This window comes from Sceloporus occidentalis, unplaced genomic scaffold, assembly GCF_023333645.1.
Source record: "Sceloporus occidentalis isolate IW3139 unplaced genomic scaffold, rSceOcc1.0.p SCAF_8, whole genome shotgun sequence".
In the NCBI taxonomy this organism is placed as follows: domain Eukaryota; kingdom Metazoa; phylum Chordata; class Lepidosauria; order Squamata; family Phrynosomatidae; genus Sceloporus; species Sceloporus occidentalis.
In genome coordinates this window covers 33,534,571-33,556,974 of record NW_028316988.1, presented here as the reverse complement: position 1 = coordinate 33,556,974, position 22,404 = coordinate 33,534,571, and the positions used below count along the sequence as shown (strand labels likewise).

At 49.1% G+C, this 22,404-nt stretch overlaps 1 protein-coding gene across 4 annotated transcripts in view; it reads left to right on the top strand.

Moving 5' to 3' along the window:
* The window catches only part of NLGN3 (neuroligin 3), a 40,256-nt gene extending 31,946 nt beyond the window's left edge, over positions 1–8,310 (top strand). For all 4 annotated transcript variants that reach the window (XM_089536150.1, XM_089536149.1, XM_089536147.1 and 1 more), the window contains 2 exons: positions 4,263–5,052; positions 5,875–8,310. In XM_089536150.1, the coding sequence (XP_089392276.1) occupies positions 4,263–5,052; positions 5,875–6,724 (1,640 nt within the window). In that variant the 3' untranslated portion in view covers positions 6,725–8,310. The remainder of the gene's footprint in view (positions 1–4,262; positions 5,053–5,874) is intronic.
* The last annotated feature ends 14,094 nt before the right edge of the window (positions 8,311–22,404 follow it).

Here is a 22,404-nt window from a genome sequence, read left to right as displayed (position 1 = left end):
AGGTGATGGAGGCAAACCTCTTTAAGAAATCTGGCCAAGAAAACTCTAGGAGAGGCAGCAGAGTGTAGTGGTTTGAGTGTTGGACTAGGGTTTTAGGAGACCAGGGTTTGGACCCCTGCTCAGCCATGGAGACCTTGAGCAAGTCACTTTCTCTTGGCCTCAGAGGATGGCAATAGAGGCAAACTTCTGAATCAATCTTTCCAAGAAACCTCTAGGATAGGGTTGCCCTAAGTCAGTGTCAGCCTGAAGGCACAGGAGAACAAAGAAAGATAGTGTGGGGTAGTGGTTTGAGTCCTGGCCTAGGACTCTAGGAGACTAGGAATCCCTGCTCAGCCATGGAAACCCATTGGTCACTCTCTCTCATCCTCAGAGGAAAGCCATGGCACAACTCCAAATAAATCTGGCCCTGAAGAGCCTAAGATGGAGTCGCCATTAGAGTCAAGATGAAGGTATAGGGCAGCAACGGGAGAGAGCCTAGCATCTCCACTGCTGCTTTCTGTCTCTTCTTCCATGCCAACTGCAATCTTGAGGAAGAAGGCAAAAGCATTTTGCCTTTCCCTTGCTGGGTCTCCAGAAATGCCATGCGCAGATATGTGCATGTTTGCAGAATGCATAAAGCGACCCTGGTTTGTATGTGGAGACAGCTCCATCAATCTATGGTCTCACTTGGCATGCTGCATATTTGGGTAGGGAAGGGAAGGGGCGACCTTAGTCAAAGGATGCTCCTTCCTGCATTGCTCTCAGGATTCCCTCTGGATTTGGATCTGCAGAGCAGAGGCCTCCTTCCTTCCTTCCTTCCTTCCTTCCACCCCAGAGATGCTCATGAACCAGCGCAAGCCCCCCTTTGCCTTTGCTGCTGCTGCTGCTGCTGTTGTGCAGCCTATAAAAAGCTCCCAGCTCAGGCTGGAGACTGATTTGCCAGCAAATGAAGCTGGCAGGAACATGCAGGGCTGCAGCCGCCCTCGGGGACAAGGGAATAAACAGGCTTCTCTGAGCCAGCCAGGAGAGAAAAGACAGGGAGAGAGAAAGGATGGGTTCAGATAGGAGGGCACTGAAGGGGGGATTTGCTAATGGTAGGGAATGGGGGGCTGGCACTGGCAGTTTTGGGGGAAGGAAGCGGGAGCGAATTGCTTTTCCTCTACTGCTGCCAGAAGAGTATTTGTTCCTCTGGTATTGTGTGTCCATGTGTCTCTGTATAGTGGGAGCCCTTGGTATCTGCTGGGGTTTGGTTCCAGAGTCCCAAAATCTGCAGATGCTCAAGTCTCATTAAAATGGCTGTTGTTGTTGTTGTTGTTGTTGTTGTTGCGTGCCTTTGTTTCTTATCATGGGTTATGCAGAGGGGGGTTGCTTTTGCTCTCCTGAGGCTGCGAGCATGAGACTGGCACAAGGTCGCCATGTGGGTTTCCATGCGCAAGCTGGGAATTGAGCCTTGGTCTCCAGAGTCACCATCCAGCACTCAAACCATTATGCCATGCTGGCGCAGGGCAGAATCCATTGCAGATACCCAAATCTGTAGATGCTCAAGTCCCATTAAAATGGTGGTTGTGGTGGTTGTGTGACGTCAGGTCATTTCTGATATATGGCCACCGTAAGGTGAACCTATCCTAAGGTTTTCTTGGCAAGATTTGTTCAGAGGGGGCTTGCCATTGGAATCAAACCCTGGTCTCCAGAGTCACATAGTCCAATGCTCAAACCACTGCGCAACGTTGGTATAATTGCCTTTTCTAGTGAGTTGTGTTTTCTCTTGATATGTCCAAAGTCCAACAGCCTCAGTTTAATCATCCTAGCTTCTGGGGAGAGTTCATTTGCTTTTGGACTCATTCATTTGTCTTATTGGCATCCGCAGAACTCTCCGCCAGCTTTCTCCCTATCAGCTCTATTCGCCGTCCAGCTTTCACAAGCATCATAGAAATTAAAATGGTATGGGTTGGGTGATCCTGATTTTGGTATTCAGTGATCTACCTTTCTACTTGAGGAGCGTATTGGCCACTTTGGGAGGGTGAGATAGCAAGCAGACTCTCCCTAGCAGACCCCAAGTGGCTGCATTTGGGGGGGTGTTGTTGTTGTTGTTGTTGTTGTTGTTGTTGTTTATTCCCCTTCCCAACAACCTGAGCCTTGAAAAAGACAAGGTTACAGGAAATGCAAAGGAAGGTGCGTGACTGGGAGTGTGCTTGTGAGGAAAAGCACAAAGCTGTCAGCACCACATCCAAAGCGGCAAAGGCCGCTGGGGATGAGTCACCGAGTTCGGAGCACCAAGCGAAGGGATGTGTGAAGTGGCACGAGGGAGGGAGAGGCGCTCCCGGCCTCTTGGTCTTTGCTTAAAAGCAGCCCAAAAAGAGAGCCTTATCGCTTTGGTAGGATTTCACTCGCTGCCTGGAACACGAAGCCCCCCAAACTAGGGAAGGGACCCCCAAGGGTCATAGAATCATAGAATCCTAGATTTGGAAGAGATACCCAAGGGCCATCCGGTCTGACCCCCCCTTCTGCCATGCAGGAAATCACAATCAAAGCATCCCAGTTGAGAGATGGACATCCAGCATCTGTTTAAAGACCTCCAAAGAACTAGACTCCATCACTCTTTGAGGGAGTATATTCCACTGTTGCTCAGCCCTTACTGTCAGGAAGTTCCTCCTAATGTTGAGCTGGATGAGACCAACTTTCAGCTGCATGTTGCAATTAAAACTGGCATTTTCTCTTTGATTCTTTGCTGGATGTCCTGGCAGATATCAGTGGGGCTCATGGCATGACAATGATTGTGAGGGGAATGTGGGCACAAGGGGGCAAAGAAGGTCATCAAAGGATGAAGTAGTTGGAAGAGGGTTGTTGGGGTTTTGCAAAGAGAGGAAGAGGACAAATGTAAACGGCTCTCTCTCCCTGACCCCACTTCTTCAGATTTGCAGCGAGGGGGCATTTTGTCCATCATGTGCGAGGAGACTGAAGGAAAACAGGGATGCCTCTGCTCCTGTGCATGGTTTGGGGTGATGTCTTTGCAAGGGGCCAAGCCAAATTTCTGGCCCGGCTGAGAAAAGGCTGCGCCTCTGCTGCGGTCGGAGAAGGGGGCGGAGGCGGCGTTTCCTGGGTCCCTTTTGTATTCCGAGGATGTGCGCCGTGGAAAAGGGCCTTGGCGCCCGGCCCGGCATTCCTCTGCCAGCCCCAGGACCTTTGTGGGCCCGCTTCCTAGTCCTGCGCGTCCCCTGCCCGCTGGTGTTCCTGCCAGCAGAAAGGCCTCATTGTGCCACTGCGGGGGACGCGCCGCTTTGCCCAGCCCACGTTGGCACATTGCGGGGCCCAGCTGGGCAGGAAGTGAAGGCGGCTCTCCCTGGCGGCAGCAGGGTTTGCAGGGTTAACAGGGACCAGGCTTAACCCCCAAGCTGCTGTCCATTTGGACACAGTGGAGGAGACGGCTCAGGGCCAACAAGTCCTCCTTGCGTCCTTCGTTCGTAGAAGACTGGCAGGCTGGGTGGGAATGGGACCCAGAGTGTGCCTCGGTGGTGTTGCTGGCACCAGATTAATGGACTCTGTGGGTGTTTGTGTGCATGCATACATGTGTGTGCACATGGCGGGGGGAGCATCTTATGCCAATGCCACCAGCCCAGAATGCCCTACATTCAGGAACAGAAGATGCCAAAGTGGTTCTGCTTGTAAGTGAGGCAGCCTCCACCTTTCCTTCTCACCTTGTTTCTCGGCGCATCTCTGGCATCGAGTGACAAAAGAGAGGTTGTCCTTGCATCTTTGTTTGTTTGTTGTTGTCATGTGTGCCTTCAAGTCATTTCTGATTTATGGTGACCCTGTCCTGCAGTTTTCTTGGCAAGGTTGGTTCAGAGGAGGTTTGCCACTGAGCCAGAGAGAGTGTGACTTGCCCAAGGTCCCCCGGTGGGTTTCATGGCCAAACTGGCAATCAAACCCTGGTCTCCAGAGTCATAGTCCAATGCTCCAACCATGATGCCACACTGGCTCTTGCCTGTTCATTACTCCTTCCATATGCTGCTTTTTGCAAGAGGAGAAGCACCTCTTTTGTTCCACAGAGGCTAGGTTTGATTGCCAGTTCAGCCATGAAGCCCACTGGGTGACAACAGGATTTCAGCCCCCCCCCAAAAAAAAAGTCCTGAAGGCATGGTCACTGTTGTATATCTTTGCAGCTGTGTCTCTCCAAAGCTAGTGCTCCTTCCCAATGGTGGTGCAAGAAAGTGGAGGGTCCTTAGTTGCATTGCAAAACTTGATGTGGCATTAACTTCTGGCATTGCTTGTGTCCCCCACCCTAGGTCTCTTCCAGAGAGCCATCATCCAGAGTGGCTCTGCGTTGTCCAGCTGGGCTGTCAACTATCAACCAGTCAAGTACACCAGCCTGCTGGCCGACAAAGTGGGCTGCAACGTGCTGGACACGGTAGACATGGTAGACTGCCTGCGGCAGAAGACGGCCAAGGAGCTGGTGGAGCAGGACATCCAGCCGGCCCGCTACCATGTAGCCTTTGGGCCCGTCATTGACGGAGATGTCATCCCCGACGACCCAGAGATCCTGATGGAGCAGGGGGAGTTCCTCAACTACGACATCATGTTGGGCGTCAACCAGGGTGAAGGTCTCAAGTTCGTGGAGGGGGTAGTGGACCCGGAGGATGGGGTCTCGGGCAGCGACTTTGACTATTCCGTCTCCAACTTTGTGGACAACCTGTATGGCTACCCAGAGGGGAAAGACACGCTGCGTGAGACCATCAAGTTCATGTACACAGACTGGGCCGACCGGGACAACCCGGAAACACGCCGCAAGACCCTGGTGGCCCTTTTCACTGACCACCAGTGGGTTGAGCCCTCGGTGGTGACCGCCGACCTCCACGCCCGCTACGGCTCCCCCACCTACTTCTACGCCTTCTACCATCACTGCCAGAGCCTGATGAAGCCACCCTGGTCAGACGCAGCCCACGGGGATGAGGTGCCTTACGTCTTTGGGATCCCCATGATCGGCCCCACCGACCTCTTCCCCTGCAACTTCTCTAAGAACGACGTCATGCTGAGCGCCGTGGTCATGACCTACTGGACCAACTTCGCCAAGACGGGGTAGGTTTCTTCCAAAATGGGAGGACTAATGGGGTTTAGGACTTATTTTTGCAGGGTTTACGCAGAGACGGGGGACTGTATAATAGCTGGGAGGTTCTCCTGCCTGCCTTCCTGCCTATTGTGCAGAATGGCATTATAAAAGGATGGCGCTTTTTCCAGTGCTGAGGAGGCATGGCTCATAGTTTTGCAATGTTGCATCAGATGGAGATCCCACATTCACCAGTCTCTAGTTAAAATATGAATCTGGCAGCCTGAGTGTGGGGAACCTTTTGCAGCCAAAGGGCCAAATTCTCTTTCACAGAAGTGCTCCGGGACCACATTCCAGCAAAGACGAAAGGGAACCAAAAACAGCAGCTATATTTTAGTTTCCAAGTCCTTGCTGCTGGTAACGAAGCCTTGGGAGAATTGTGCCAACCCAGTGATTCCCAAACTTTGGTCTTCCAGATGTTTTAGCTCCCAGAATTCCTGAGTATTGGCTAAGTGAATTAGGACTTCTGGACGTCAAAGTCCAAAACACCCGGAGGACCAAAGTTTGGGAATCGCTGGTGTTGACTTCTCAGAAAGGTTGGTAAAACACCATACAAAACCTGTGAAACTCAAGAAAAGCCCCATTAGGAAGCCCAAACTCTGGACTGCCACTCTGTGGGCCTCAGCTACAGCAGTCAGCAATCATGGGAACCGTTGTTCCTAACACCTGGAGAGCATTGAGTTGCTTGCCCTCCCTTCGTGGTCATTTTGCCCTTGGCACCTGAGGGTCCGTTGTGGCTTTGTGTTGCTGATGGTGTTCCTTCCCTCCACCCCCTGCCCCTCTTTCTCTGCCAGGGATCCAAACAAGCCGGTGCCCCAGGACACCAAGTTCATTCACACCAAGGCCAACCGCTTTGAGGAGGTGGCCTGGTCCAAGTACAACCCCCGGGACCAGCTCTACCTGCACATCGGCCTGAAGCCCCGGGTGCGGGACCACTACCGGGCCACCAAGGTGGCCTTCTGGAAGCACCTCGTGCCCCACCTGTACAACCTCCATGACATGTTCCACTACACATCCACCACCACCAAGGTGCCGCCGCTGGACTCCACCCAGAACTCGCACATCACCCGCCGGCCCAATGGCAAGGCCTGGAGCACCAAGCGGCCGGCCATATCCACCGCCTACACCGGCGAGGGCTCCCAGGAGAAGTGGAACCCGGAGCAGGAGGGGGCCGGCACGCTTCTGGTGGAGAACCCCCGGGACTACTCCACCGAGCTGAGTGTCACCATCGCGGTGGGTGCCTCCCTCCTGTTCCTCAACGTCCTGGCCTTCGCCGCCCTCTACTACCGCAAGGACAAGCGGCGCCAGGACACCCACCGCCAGCCCAGCCCCCAACGCGCCACGGCCACCAACGACATCGGTCATGCTCCGGAGGAGGAGCGGCCCTCCCTGCAGGCCAACCAGACCCACCATGGTGACTGCGAGGCAGTGGCCCCCCACGACGCCCTCCGCCTCACCGCCTTGCCCGACTACACCCTCACGCTGCGCCGCTCGCCAGATGACATCCCCTTGATGACGCCCAACACCATCACCATGATCCCCAACTCCCTGGTGGGGCTCCAGACCTTGCACCCCTACAACACCTTCGCCGCCAGCTTCAGCAGTACGGGGCTGCCCCATTCACACTCCACCACCCGGGTATAGCCGCCCGAGCGCCCTGGCACTAGCCCCACGCATACCCCCCACCCTCACCGGAGCTGGCGCAGCGGGGGTCGGACGTGCGACAAGCTCCCCCACCTCCTTCCCGGGCCTCTCGCTTCCTCTCGGGGGATTTCATTTGTATCAAGTGCTTTGACTCTCCTGGTGCTGGAAGGCGGGCAGCGGAAGCTCCCTCAGCAGCCGTGCGGAGCGTAGCCCCCAGCAGAGGAACCCTCTCCCCCGCGTCTGAAAAGCTCAAGCCGCTCCGAGTGCCATTTTGAACTCTGGTTCCTTCTGAGTCTTGTTGGATAATGCACAGAAGGAGAGGGGCTGATCCAACAGGTCTCCCCTCTTGTCTCCAGGAGCCACACGGCCCTATCTGGTGAAAGGGGACCCCAACACGTCCCCCAAATGCCAGTCATTCCCTCCTTACCACTAAAGACGTATCAATCAAAGTGCCATGGGGGAGGGAAATGGCTCTCTGTGGGCTGCGCTGCCACATCGAGGCCCTTGCTGGACGTGACTGGTGGCACCATCCTGTCCACTCAGCCTCCCATCCGAGGGGAACAGGTATAGTATGGTCCTGGGTACCCAGAAAACCCCAGTGCCAGGCCCCGCATATCCCTTGGGCTTGGTGTGGGCCCAACGGATGCTCTCTTGGTGCCCCCCACTCCTCCCCACCTCACGCTCTCCATGTTGCGAAGAAGAAGAAAGAAGAAGAAACCGTTTTTCTGTCTGTCTCCTTTTTTGTTCCTTTCCAAAAGACGTTTTTTTAAAAAGCAGATCTTTAGTTCTTTAAACACTAACGGAAAGACGCCGTGTTTTGTCCTTTGTAAAAAATTTTAAACTAAGTGTTCTTGATAAAAAGCCAGTTAGAGACACGTATACACAGACACGCTTCACACACCCCACACACCCCACATATACACATACGTGCGCTTCAGCCACATCCGCGCCATGGGCCCCTCCACTACCCATTGACCTGTGTGCCAAACTGAGAAACCAGCAGACATCCTCCAAGGTGGGTGGCGGTGGCAGCAAACATGGCAGCCGCAAAAGAGCAGCCTGCAAGACCTTTTTGTATTTTTTATACGCCCTTCTGCTGCCACTCCTGTCTGTCAACCAACCTGCCACTCAACCGGCGCGCCACAGAGATGTGGAAATGCCCTGGCATCCTCCCCATCTTGCTGCCATCCTCGTTGCTCCAACCAGTCTGCCCTACTCCCTCTGACATCTACTGTGCCGAGTTGGTTGTAGGTTGACCCCTCTTGCAGGTTGACCAATGAGACTCCCTTTCCTCATTCCTTACCCCCAATGCCCGACCCCCTGTCAGCCCCCAATCCCATCTCCTTGCGCCTAATGGCGCAACAGCATCTTGGTTAGGCAATGCCGGTGGTGGGCAAGCAGAGCCAAGGGCAGAGGGGATCAAAGGGAGAAGGGTGGGGTAGCAATGGGACTTGGAGCAGTCTGAAACAGGAAAAGGGAGGTGTTCTGCTCACGCACAAAACGGATAGCGAATCCACTGCAAAATACAGATTTTTTCAGGATGGGTGTTGGAGAAGGTGTGGGTTGCAAGATGGCTGCTGGTTGGAGGGGGGTGATGGGACCAGGGGGCTTGGGGATGGCAGCTCAGGGCTGGCATTTGGGGAAAGGTCAGATTTGGGGATGGAGGTGATGGGAAGTGGAGGGGGCCAGGTGTCATAGCCCTGCCTGGGCCAGAAACAGGGTGGCAGCGGTGGCAATTTCAGGGCTGCAAAGGGCAGTGGACACAAAGGTCCAGTACACAAGGTCATCTTGGAAGGGGAAAGCTGGGGGGCTAGGACTGAGATCCTTTGGGGAGGGAGCAAGAGAGGGAAGGAAGGGGTGAGAAGCCGAAGTGTTGAGATCCGACTTGCCAGGCGGCTTGAGTGTTGGGAGAGAGCTGGACGGGAGATGCCCCCCCGACATCCCCGGCTGGGTGACCCCCAGACCCTGCCCAGGATGGTGGTCTCTGTTTGCAGCACAGGATGCGGGCAAAGCAGGAAGAGCGAGTGGTTCTGGCTGAGAATGTATTTAAGCAGTCCTGTCACTCACCTGAGCAGTGGAAAGAATTCCAAAATAAACTGGAAGGGGTATTTTTAGCCGTCTGCTGTCCTGTTTGCTTCTTGCGGGCATTGTGTGTGTGTGTGGGGTATGCCATTGGAGAAAGTGAGGCTGTGCAGTCTGTCTCTCTTGCCATGCAGGGAGATGCCTAGCAAGGGTTATGCACCCCCTCCATGCCTGCATGCATGTCCCTTCCCTGGGCTTCATAGCGTTGGAAGGCACCCCCAAAAGCTGCCTGGAGGTCAATCCTTTTCTACCAGTCCAGGAATCCATTGCCCTCAAAGCATTCCTGAGAGCTGAGTGTCTTAACTTCTGCTTCCAACGAAGAATTTGCTAGCTGCCAAGGTAGTCCGTTCCATTCCTGAACCGCCACCATAAAGAAGTTTCTCCTAACGTTCAGCTGGAAACTCCATTCTTGTCACTAGGATCCATTGGGTTGGTTTACAATCTCTTCTCTTTTTTATAAAGACAACACCTAGCATCCTGTTGGTGTGTTACAAATGCACAAGATCCCTTGCGCACTCAGCTGCACCTTTTTTTTTTTTTTTGGACACTGCATACTGTCCATACTCAATTAAGTTACTACTCCGTGATGTCTTTCCAGTGTCTTACTTGCAATAGAATCACCAGGAGCCCTTCCATCCTACACATTTATTGCCTTACGATTCCATTTCAAATGACATGGCAACCCCCTGGTTTGCAGTTTGCAGGAGGGCTATTTGCCACTCCCTGCCAGGGAGTTGTACTGCTCCGCCAAACTACAAGATCCCATAGGATGCAGCCATTAACAGTTAAAGTGGAATCATAGCACTATTATTGTGTGCCGTGAAAGGGTCCAGTATATTCCACCAAGGACAAGAGCATCCTTTAGCAACACAACTCACATCCAGGTGAATGAGGATGGGTTGGGCTGGCATGGATCTGGTTCAGGTGTGTGTGTTTTGCCAAGGTGAAGGGTGTATGTGTGTGTGCGCATGCAACCACACGCAGATGCTCTTTCCTGGGGAGCCCTTTATGCCCAAGAAGTCACTGGTTTCACCTCTTTTAGATGCAGTTTTCTCATGGTGTTACCATGGCAACCAGGAAGAGAGGGATGCCTCCTTCCTCACCCGCATCCCCAGGCGAGCACATGGTTCATGATGCCTGGCGAGGACTGGGAGATGGGCACACACTGCAAAGCATATGGGCTTGGCATCTGTGCATGGCGAAGGGGTTGCCAAAGTGTGCTGGGAGGGGACCTTTGAGGATTACACACACACACGCACACATATACACACCCAGCTGTGGGGCAAGCGGGGCACCTAGGGTGAAGGTGGGCTCTTTGGAGGACAGGCCAGGTGCCATGTCCCCTTCCCAAGTTGGCACTTCATGAAGCCGACAGGCCTGGTTTCCTTCCTTCTATGCCCCCAACGCCATCTTGGCCTCCAAAGGAGCCCAACAATAATGACCCACATCTTGCAAATGCTCCCATGTCCAAGGTGTGCTTGTTGTTGTGTATTTCCCTCTTCTCAATCCTTCCCTGGGGTAATGTGCTTGCAAAAGTGCACACGCACTCGAATCCATGCCTAAGAATAAACCCGTCACAGTCCACTGTAGATTTGCCCATCTGCCAGCCGTGAAAATCACCAGCTGCCCTGCTCTGGGAGCATGTGCGGAGCACTTTTGCTAATATTAACACATTCTGACGAATGCCTGCAAATGGAGGCAGGAGGAAGGCAGTATTAATGCCCTGCTAGAGGCACCACAGGAGTCAGAAAACACTGCAGTCAATGGGCTTCGAGTCAGAACTTGGGAAATTTTACTATTTGCAAGGAAAGTTGGTGAGCGCAACTTGACAGACCCCCTTGTGTAACCATAATGTTGTGCCAGTTGCGGATTTCAGCATATGTTCCCGTTCTTGGCAGAGTCCAGTTCTCGGAGGGCAAAGGCAGCCAACAAAACCTCCTTGATCTCACCAAGGTTGATCCAGCGCTTCGCTCTTTGAAGCATCCATCCCTCCAAGAGGAGGATCAGCTTTTTATCTACTGTTGTTGTTGTTGTTGTTTTGGTTTATACTGTAACTTTTTTCATATATGATCTTGCATCATCTTTGAGACTCACTGAAAAGGAAGAAATTGGCAGCGTGAGCAAAATGCATCTGAAGAAGTAGATCGAGGTCTACAAAAGCTCCTGCTGCCAATTTCTTTCTTTCAGTGAGTCTCAAAGGTCCTACAAGATCTCTCGACGTATTATTATTATTATTATTGCATCTAAATGCATCTGAGAAAGTAGACTGAAGCCTAGAAAACTCATGCTGCCAACTTCTTTCATTGAATCTCAAAGGTGCTGCAAGATCTCTCTATATACTGATTTTACAGACGGACGCAGCTATATCTTTGATTTCTCTTTTTTTTCCTTTTGTCTTTTTTGAAAACACCCATTCCCTTTAAAAAATAAAATGTTTTGGAAGCCACTTGTGGCAAAGCAGCCCGTAAACACTGTCATCAAATAGAGACGCCAAAGGAGAAATCAAACTAGGCTTGTCCCTGAACTATAGAAAGCAGGCCAGCAGTTTTGAGGCAGGTCCTGGAGAGCAGGAAGCTCACAAATTCAGGTGTTTGCATGGCACTTGCACCATCATGTGCATTTACCCAGAAGTAAGCCCTGCTGAGGTCGGCTATGCTTCTTCCCAAGGATGCGCGGGGATGTTTGCAGCCTTGGAAAAAAGAAGCGGCGATGGTTCCTCGGAGGGTATCTGCAGTTACTTTCGGCACGGTCCCTCTCCAGGCTGACCCACATCTCCTGGCCTCTGACAGCGCCGGGGCTATTTTGGTCTCCTTGCTCTTTCTCTCCATTGGCCACTGAGGGGACAAGGCTGGCGGCGAGGTGCTCTGATCCACTTTCAGGGCTTTTCCTGATCTTCTCCCTGCATCCCTCCCCAGATCACAAATCGGTTTGAACTGGTTCAAATGACCCTGGTTCCCACTTGAATCAATTCACTGAATTGATTCAGAGGGGGGGGGGGATGCGCTAGACCCATTTAAATTGTGTATTTCTGACACTGACTTTTTTCTGTGTCTTTTTGGGTAAATCGATTCCACGCAAGTGTGAACCAGATGCGGGTCGGAATTGATTTAAATTTGCCCTTCAGCCGGCTGGAGCGGGTCCATTTTGAAGTGATTCATTCATCAATGTGAACCACAAGTGGGTTGTTTTATTTTATTTTGCAGCAAGAAAATGCAATTGGGGCAAACGTAGTGTGGACCGCACTCCGATGTCGAATCGATCCATCGATTCGGATCACAAAGCGATTTATTTGTAAGTGGGAATGAGGCCTAGGACTCAAGGAGACCAGGATTCGAATCCTGGAAACCCACTGGGTGGCACTGGGCAAGTCATACTATCTCAGCCTCAGAGGAAGGTAAATGGTGGCAAGGCTCCAAGCTTGCCAAGAAAACTCTAGGATAGGATTGCCCTAAGTCAGCTCAACTGGATCCATGCATCCAGCAAAGCACCAGGAGAGGACTTTGCAGAATTTTCCAAGCTGTGAAGATCAAGGTTAAAATAAAAAAGGAAGCCCTTCAGCAAACCCTTCATGCTCCTATGAGAAAGACAAAATGGATGTGAATATGCAAGGCTGCTGCGTGGAATATCTCCTTCCTTTCCTGCCTAGACCCATATATTAGAATCCTATTACCTAATTCCCGCTGACAAGGGCCTACTTCTTTCATGCAAGTGTGACCCCTTTCCTCTCCACCTCTCTCTGAATGAATAATATAGGCATCCAGGGCCCTCCTTAGGGTTTCCGCACCTGGAGCGATGATGCTACCAGCCACAGTTCCCATGGGCATCTCCGCACCTTGTGCCCAGACCCCCCCCCCCAAAAAAAAAAGAGGCTGTGCCTGGCTAGACATGGATCAGGATGCTTCCTCCGTGGATAAATGTGGCCCAAAGGCATCCTTGGATGGAGATTGGCAGGCTATTTCGGATCCCGGTTGCCATAGCAACGGCGATGCTCGGAAAGGCCTGGTCCAGCCAACCTTTTCCTGCAGGGACTCAGAGGAAGGGAGTGCTTTTTACTACAGGGAAGGATGGGGGGGGGGGGCTGTTACCATAGGTATCATCACTTTTCTTAGATCGTTTATATCTTTCATTGAGTCCCAGGGAAAAGAGAGCAGCCAAAGCATAGAAACAGTGCTGCAATGAAGACTGCGATCCCATATCCAGGAACACCAGTCTTAAAAGCCTTGTGTGGCTGTTGTTGTGGGTCTCCATCCTGCAAGCCCAATAAACCTATTTGGGTCCTGCAGAATCTCAAGGTTGCAAAGACCAAGAGAATGGCTGCCTTCTTTCTGGAAGGACTGCGTGACTGGAGGCCAAGCACAGCGTCCGCTTCCTTGGGGCTGCTGCAGGGTCCTGTCCCAGAAGGAGGTTTCCAAAGTTTCCCAGCCAATTTTGTCTGACTGCCATGGCAGGAGCAATCTGAATCAGGTGCTTAACCAAAGTGGCTGTTCCAACCTCTTTATTTTTCTAGGCAAAGGACTGAGCCAGTGTGGGGCAGTGGACCAGGACTCCAGGAGACCAGTGCTTCTGCATTATGGACAGACACCTCAATGTCCTAATAACAATAATAATAAGAAGAAGAATGCAGCGGCACTGCACTGCGAACACAAAAATGCAATTGCATTGCAATGACACCACAATGCTGAGGCGCTGCACTGTGGGCGCCAGAAACTATTGGCACTGCCCTTACATGCCAGCACAGTGTCACAGTACTGCATGCCACAAAATGCAGTGGTGCTGCACTGACACCACAACATAGTGGCACTGCACTGTGGACACTTCAACACAATGGCAGTGTACAAGGGACTCCACAATACGGTGGCACTGTACTAAAGACAACATGATGCCGTAGCACTGCAATGTGGACCCCACAATGAGGCTGCACTGCACTACGGATACCCCAACGCAGTGGCACAGCACTGCAGACTGTAAAATGCAGTGGAATTGCACTATGGACAGCACAACACTGTGACACTGTGCCACGGACACCACAATGCAGTGGCGTTGCACTTTGGACATAACACAAGATGGGTAACACAATGCAGAAGCAGTGCACCACAATGCAATGGCAATGCATTAAAGACAGCACAGCACAGCACAGCACACTAGCAGTACACTGTGGACCCCAGAACGCGGTGGAGCTGCACTAAGCCCACCATAACACAGTGGCATGGCACTGCTGACTTCTTTATGGTGCAATAGGAAAGTTTGCACAATAGAGGGAAAAACAGAAATATGGCTGTGGCATTTTGGCCGTTGTCATCCAGAGATGACGTTTCCCAAGCTCTGCCACCTCAAGATGCCAGGATGAATCATCTGCACCGGGCTGGTGATGGCACATGGTGGTGGTCTAGTTCACCCTCCCTGTTTTAAGCGCCAGCCTGGGATGCAATGGGCGCAACTTCTGCTTTAAGACTGAGGCCCAGGAGGGCAGGTCAGTGGGTCTCCTAGCTGTCCCCAGAAGGAGCAGCGAGTGCAGGGTCTGGGGTCCCTCTTTTCCAAGGCATCCTCCTCATCCTCATCGCCGTCTTCTCCTGCACCAGAACCCATCTCTCCCCATGCAATTAGAGACATTTAGATAACAAATTGCTGCACTAATTTAATTAGCCCAGCGGTAATTGGCAACGCGGAGGGCATGCCGAGTTCAGAACAGAGAGGCTGCCTCGAATGAGCCAGATGATCTGGGGTGAGGCTCGGCCCTATGGGGACACCCCACTCTCTCCCTGCCACCCACCCACTCCCCAAAACACATTTGCAATGTCCAGCTTTTCCATCCTCGAATACATTAATATATTTCCCCCCCAAAGAGATTGTCTGAGCATGTACAAAGTGCCTCCCACTCAGCCCCTGAGTCGCTTTCCCATACCACCCTGAACAGACCCCAATCTCATCCGATTTGGAAGCTTAGCAGGGTTGGGCCTTAGATGAGAGACCACTAGGAGGCAGGACCGAAGCTGTGCCTGCACTGCAGGAACACAATAGGTTTCTAGGGCTGAGCAGGGATTCGAACCCAGGCCAGCACTGCAACCTCTGGACCATGCTGGCTCTCATCCTTTCACCCAGGTGACCAAGTGAGGCAACAGATTTCAAATGGCTCATTATTTTCTGATCCCAAAGTACAGTGTCATCCAAAATCCACAAAACAGTGATAACTTTATGGGGCCAACCAAAATGCACCATTTACAGCTTGCAAGCTTTCGAAGCTCCACTGGCTTCTTCATCAGGGAAAGGTGTTTAAAATGATGCAGGAGCAAGAAAGATTCAGTGAAATGCAGCATTCTCTTCCTAAGGAAGGATCTTGAGACTAAACTGGATCTCAAAGGAAGTAGCTTTTTTGAATTGCTAATGAAATTTAAAGCTTATTTCCTGGACTGAATCTCCCAGTATCCACATCTGCAGAAGGAGGAAAGGGGGCTGCCTGCATGAAGACCTTTCCATGCCGTCTGAACTGAGGCCATGACCACTACATCTGGACGAAATGCAGGGCTAGGATTAACATTATCTTTCTTTCTTTCTTTCTTTCTTTCTTTCTCTACCTTTCTTCTCCTGCATCATTTTAAGCACCTTTCCCTGATGAAGAAGCCAACGGAGCTCCGAAAGCTTGCAAGATGTATAACATGCATTTCGGTTGGTCCAATAACGGCATTGGTGATTTGTGGATTTGGGATAATGTTATACTTTGTTACATTATTTTAATGAACATTATTTTAATGATTACTGGAATGTTTTAATTGTTATTTATTTATTATTATTATTATTATTATTATTATGTGGGGATTTTATATGTTTAAGGGAGGGATGGAATCATTTTGGGGGGATTATTTTGTACTATATGTATTTTAATTTTTGCTTTGTAAGCCGCCTCGATCCCGGTGGAGAGGCGGCATATAAATAAAAAGATATTATAGTATTATGATGATGATGATTATATGGCCAAGATTATATGTTTCCCATCAACCCCGAGAGGAAGCTGCAGGCCTCTTCCTCTGCGTTTGGAAAGAAAACAACCCAAACTGTCAGCGCTGCGCAAGGGCAGGATCTCTGAAACCCAGATGGCCAAGGAGCCCTGTTGCGCCCAAATCTCCCGCTGGCATGGAAAAGCACAACGCTGGTTATGCAGGAACCATGTGCAGCCGGCAAATGGAAAACTCAGCATTTTTGCCTTTTAATGAGCCGCCCCGCATCTCTCCCCCGCCAGGCATTGGCAAAGTTCCTGGACGTTGTGTGGCGCGCGTCTACCTTTGTCCCCCTCGCCTTGGTCTTCCTGGGAAGCCCAGGGCTCTTTTCCAAGATGCTTTGGGCAGGTGAGCCACGTTTCAGGCATGCAAGCATGCATCATGCACCATGGGCACCATCCACAACCACATTGGCTCTTCTGGCGCCCAAGGAGTTTGGGGTTTAAAAATGTAGATCAAGGCAAGGCATGGTCCATTCTTATTTATTTGTTTATTTACTCCAACAAAGGTAAAGCAATTTGTCCTAATATTGGGACTGGACTGTCTTTGCTTGATCTCAACACCATGATGCAAAACATGATGGCTTCTTGAGAAGTGCAGTATTCTCTGCCTACAAAGGTGCCTGCAGCAAAGTCAGGAGACATGATGGATTCCAAAGGAAGCCTCTTCTTTGAGTTGCAAATGGACATGGCATTTCCTTGACTTTGGAGTTTATCACACAGGAGGAATTTCTCTTAATTTCGAATGAAAAGAAAATGGGGCCAGAACTCATTCACTTATAGTCGCTAGTTTCGTGCAATTACATGAATGCACATTGCGTTCGAACTGGCTTCCCACTGCCCGAAAATGGCATGCCATTGCCCGAAATTGCATGTGGTAGTCTATCACACAATAACGTGAAACCCCAGGATTGCGTTCAGATTGCCATTGAATTATACTTCCAATTTCCCTTGTCTTATAACTTCCTTTGAGAGTCTCCCAGTGACCCCTGGACAAAGGAGATGGTCCCAACCTGCAAATAGCCCTCCCTACTATCTGAACTAAGGCCAGACACAGCAAAATGCAGCCCTAGGACTTCACATCTTCATTTGTTCCCCTTTTATTTGTTTGAACACCTTTCCTGATGAAGAAGCAGGTGTGACTTCGAAAGCTTGCAAAGCATAATTGTGCATTTTGGTTGTCCCAATAAAGGTATCATTGTTTGGATGTTATTCGATTTGCGATATGGCCAACAAGGCAAACCTCTTCTGAACAAACCTCGACAATATCCCATGATAAGTTTGCCTTCGGGTCGCTGTCGTTCGGAAACGGCTCAAAGGCACACAACACACACATATGCATACACCTGATATGCATAGCCCAAAGGTAATTTTATACACAGTATTGGTCATACTTTTGTGCGCAGAACAAAGTTTGTGTACACTGAACTGTCCATCAGAAAGCAAAGGCGTCGCTGTCTCCGCCAGCCATGGGGACAATTTTGCATTTGGCGTATTTGAGATGTTGGTAATCTGGATCAGGAAGACTCAGCCTGTACTGCTATGGCATCCGCTTTTATTATGGCAACAGGTGCAGCAGATGGTCTCTATAGCAGCCTTTTCACTGCTGTGTCCAACATCCCCTCACTGCCAAGGGCCTCAAATATTTTATAACAACAACAACAACAACAACAACAACAACAATAATTTATATGCCAGCTCTCCCGCAGGGTCGAGGTGATGGCTTACAATATCAATAAAATATAATACATATTATCTATCCAGATTTATCCTTTTTGGAGACATGGGAAGCCCTTGGGGCTGAGGTGCATCTCTTCCAAGGTGAGGCTGATGGAAAATAGTCCCTAAGAGTTATATATTTCAGAAGCAAAGGAATTCGAAGTGCGTACCCACCTTCCCCTCTAAGAGCAACAAAAACGGTGCAAAGAGGTTAGCAACGGAGGAGCATTAACTCCAGCGGTCTCTTTCCAGCTTCTGCCTCTTTTCCAAACCTCTCCAACTGCCAAGTGAAGGCAAAATCAGTTTCCAACTAGGTCACTAATGCAAGTTAACCTCTTTCGTACCCAATGTGTGGCTATGATGCTAAGAAGGACTCTAAGACCATCGTTTTTTGCGGTTTTTTCGGCTTATGTGACCATGTTCTAGAAGAGTTTCTTCCTGACGTTTCGCCAGCATCTGTGGCTGGCATCTTCTGAAGATGCCAGCCACAGATGCTGGCGAAACGTCAGGAAGAAACTCTTCTAGAACATGGTCACATAAGCCAAAAAACCCACAAAAACTATGGATGCCAGCCATGAAAGACTTCGACATCGACTCTAAGACCCATCCTCCTGATGGCAAGGCCAAGCTGACTAGAGATGCTGCAAAATAGGCAAGGATAGCGGGAAGAAATACTGAAGATACACAAGGAGATGCAAGATGGTTCAAAAATAAACATTCCTCTCCTTACTGAATTATTCTTACTAAATATAGTGGACCTGATTCAAGTGAAAATTACTTCAGATGCGATTAGTGAAAATCTATATGTGATATCAGCCGCACGTCCGGCGCTAGCTAAATGTTGGAGATCCAGGGAAATCCCTTTCATGGATGAATGGAAAACAAGTCTGACTATGCACTCGGCAGGGAAAACCATTCAGGATTCAAGAGCAGACGTTGAAGATGTAAAGCACTCGGGTTAAATGTCTCCAATCTGAAAAGGACGCTGGAAGAAGACTTTGGCGATGCCTTTAAGGCCAGTTTACATTATTTTATTATCAGCGTTCCTGGATTTCAGTCAACTTCTTTGGAAAACATTCAATGCACCTTGAAGACATCATTCAATTCTTCCCTCCTTTCCTTTTTGTACCGAAACTATCACTATGTCTTATCTCTCCAATAGTCGAGTTTGTTAAAGTGCTTCAGGTTCTTTCCATCCAAAATAGGAAGACAAAGTTGGTGAATTTTTGGCAAATGGAGGTTCGTTCTCATTGCGTTGGAATTAAGGGCATCGGAGGAGCAAAGGCGCCCCCTGATGGTGGACTCTTGGCTGCGCAAATTGAGTGGAACTACGCACTCCACAAGTAGAGCACTTCGATACCGGTTTAACTGTTCTGGCCCAGCCCTAAGGCATCCTGGGATTTGTAGTTTGCTGAGAGGATTCTTTGCTAGAGGATTGCCAGCCGCCGGGGGAATTTTCTTTACAAGCGTCTCATTTTGCCAAATTTTCACTTGAAACACATGAAACTATACACACACACACACACACACACAAATACGTTTATGCTGCGCAGGTGATATTGTAATTTGGAGGTATAATTTTAACTTTGATAGAATCATAAAATCTTAGAGTTGGAAGAGACTCCCAAAAAGGGCCACCCAGTCCAACCCCATTCTGCCATGCAGGAACTCTCCATCAAAGCACCTTTGACAGCCAGCCAGCCAGTCCATAGTTTTTTTGTGGGTTTTTCGGGCTTTGTGGCCATGTTCTAGAAGAGTTTATTTCCGATGTTTTGCCAGCATCGGTGGCTGGCATCTTCAATGGGGTATGTGTATATATATATATATATATATATATATACACACACACACACTCACAGTGTGACCCTTGGTTGGGAGGAGTGATTTCCATGTTAATCTATGTATTGTTCTGTTGTTGATGGCAGGGCCTCAGGGTGGGAGGAGATGCACAGAGCATTATTGCCTCTTTAATGTGAAGTCAAAGGCTTTCATGGCCGGCATCCATAGTTTTTTGTGGGTATTTGGGGCTCTGTGGCCATGTTCTAGAAGAGTTTCTTATTCTGACGTATCACCAGCAGCATCTGTGGCTTTGGCATCTTCAGAAAATGCAACTCTCTTCCATGCCAGCATTCTCTGAAGATGCCAAAGCCACAGATGCTGGCAAAACATCAGGAATAAACCCTTGCAGAACATGGCCATATAGCCTAAAAACCCCACAAAACCCAGTATCTGTTTAGTTAGAGACCCATTGTCTGCTGGGAAAAACCTTGATCCTGGCTGGTTTTCATTTGCATTTTGCTGGGTCTTGATTTTAGTGTTTCTCAGGACTGGTGCCAAACTTTGCAAACTTTTTTTCTTTCCTGTTGACGTTGTCCGGGAATTTATGGGCTTCCATGGCTTCCCTATCTATGCATCCTGACCTGATAGTTATTGGCACAGTGCATGATTTCAGTGTTTTCAAATGCAAATAGAAAAGGTCTTGGGTTTAACCAGCAGACAATGGGTCTCTAATTTAACAGAGGCCAATCCTCTTTGCAGATCCTGAGGCCCTGCCATTCAGCCAAAGAACAATACACAGATTAACATGCAAAGCACTCCTCCAAATCCAGGGTCACATCATATATATATATATATATATGGTGTGTGTGTATGTATATATGTATACTCCACTCTCTTCCATGCCATCATTCTCTGAAGATGCTAGTCACAGGTATCCAAAATAAACTCTGAAATAAATGGCCTGAAAACACCCACAAAAACCTATGTCAATAATAATAATAATAATAATAATAATAATAATAATAATAATAATATGTAAGCTGCCTCAATCCATTGGGAGAGGCAGAGTATAAATAAGTTATCATTATTATTAATAACTTATTTATTTCCCTCCCTCTTTTTATTGATTTTTTTCATCATGTACAAAATACAGTACACCAAATTAGCATCTCAATATTATTCCATCTGTACATAAACCTCCTTGACTTCCATATTTACCTGCCTCTTATCGATCATTTCCCCTCCCATATATCTTAATACAAAATAAAGTATTATTCATATATGCTAAAGATATTAATAAATTATTTATAGCCCCCTCTCTCAATGGATTGAAGTGGCTTGCGTTCATAAAGCATATAACGCAATACTCATAAAATAACCAATCACATAGAAATTTAACCCCTCTGTCCCCTTATCCAACCCAAGCCATAAACTTACACATTACACAACTAACCATAATAACAACGTTAAAATGTTAAAACGTTAAAAAATGTTAACAACCAGGTGAACCCCAAAGTGCAGAGCGCACCAAAGGCCACTGAAAGCAACGGATGTAATAAAAATCCAGGTAGAAGGAATTGCACAAGCGAGGAAAGAAGATGGCAACCTCTTTAAATGATGGAGTTGAGGAAAGTATAAGAAACCAGAGGTTTTTCCTTTTTAAAGTTGAGGGTTTTGCACAAATGCGGGAAGTAAATGGATCAGAGATTCTGACGGAAGACAAGAAAATGGAAAGGAAGCTAAAAACGTGGGGAGCAGGTTGTTTAAAACTATATGTGTAAAATCAACAATGAAAGAGCCTTGAAATATGTAGGAGGCATGAAACCATCCAGGGAGGTGTCCAGAGACAACAAAGGTGTGAAAAGATTATTCATCCAGGATAAGGGCTGCGCAAAAATGGCAGGAAAAGCCCAACCGTTTCTCCGTATCAGCCTCCTTCGCTCCCCAAAATGTAGGACAGCGAAAGGGGCTCTGAACCACTTTTTCCGGGGGAATTAGTATATAGCTCCGGAGAGACAGGCTTCCAGGCCAAATGGAGGCATTAAAAATTCACAAGACCCTTTTTGCCCAGAAAGACTGAACTGAAACGTGAAATGGTTGATCTTCTAAGAAAAGTGTGTAACGCGCCCGAAAACTTCGCTCCGAGGCTGAAGCACAGCCAGCGACTCCGGTGTGTTTTTTGATGGAAGGAGGAGATTTGCAAAAAGAGATTGTTTAATATCAAGTTCCCTGTTAACCGGCGGAAAATGCAAAATTAAAGCTGGACTTATTAACGCGGGCGGCTTCTGCTCTGGGTTTTAGGCCGGATTTTAAGGGCGGTATCCAAGCTGTTGGACCCACAGAATGGTAGGCAGCAGCCCCTTGGAGACTTCCTTTCAATTTCAGGGTTGAGCCGTTAATGGATCCACGTTTCCGCAGACATTTGCACTGTCAAGATGGACTTCCAACATTGAGAAGATGGAAACTGGGGCACAGGTAACACCTGAGGCAGAAGTTATCTTGAATTTTAAAAACCAACACACTTAAAAATATGAACCCATGGGTACATTTATACATACAACGTCTTTGATTATCTAACATACGTAGTTGTTGCTAGTCTACAATCCTTCATTCATACAATCATTGGCAACCATTACCTTTACATACCAACCATCTTTGAATCCGACTATACCATTGTTGAATCTATCATCTTATCCCATTTCTGGTCCCCTTGCCCTTTCCTCTATCCCAACCTTCCTTTACTCCCTTCCTTTACTTATCCCTCTTTACCTCCTACTTCCTTTCTTCCATTATCCTTCCTTCAATCTTTCCTATGTCTATTCCTATTTCACCAATTTGAAGTATGGTTAATATCTTCCCATAATACCGCCCACGGTTTCCGTTCCGATTCCCAAATGTTGATGGACTTATGATTTAATGCATCTGTCAGGGAAACTAGGAGGTGGAATTGGAAGGGTTGTTGCCAAACCAAGGCAGTTGGACCCTAGCTGGGCATTTGCGTCCCTGCTTGGGTTGCCCACTGCAAGTCCCATCCGGCAGGGAGGCCTTGCTGGGTTTGGGTGGCTGTCAACTTTCTCCCAGTTGCTCTGTGTGAGTAAAGTGTGAGCTG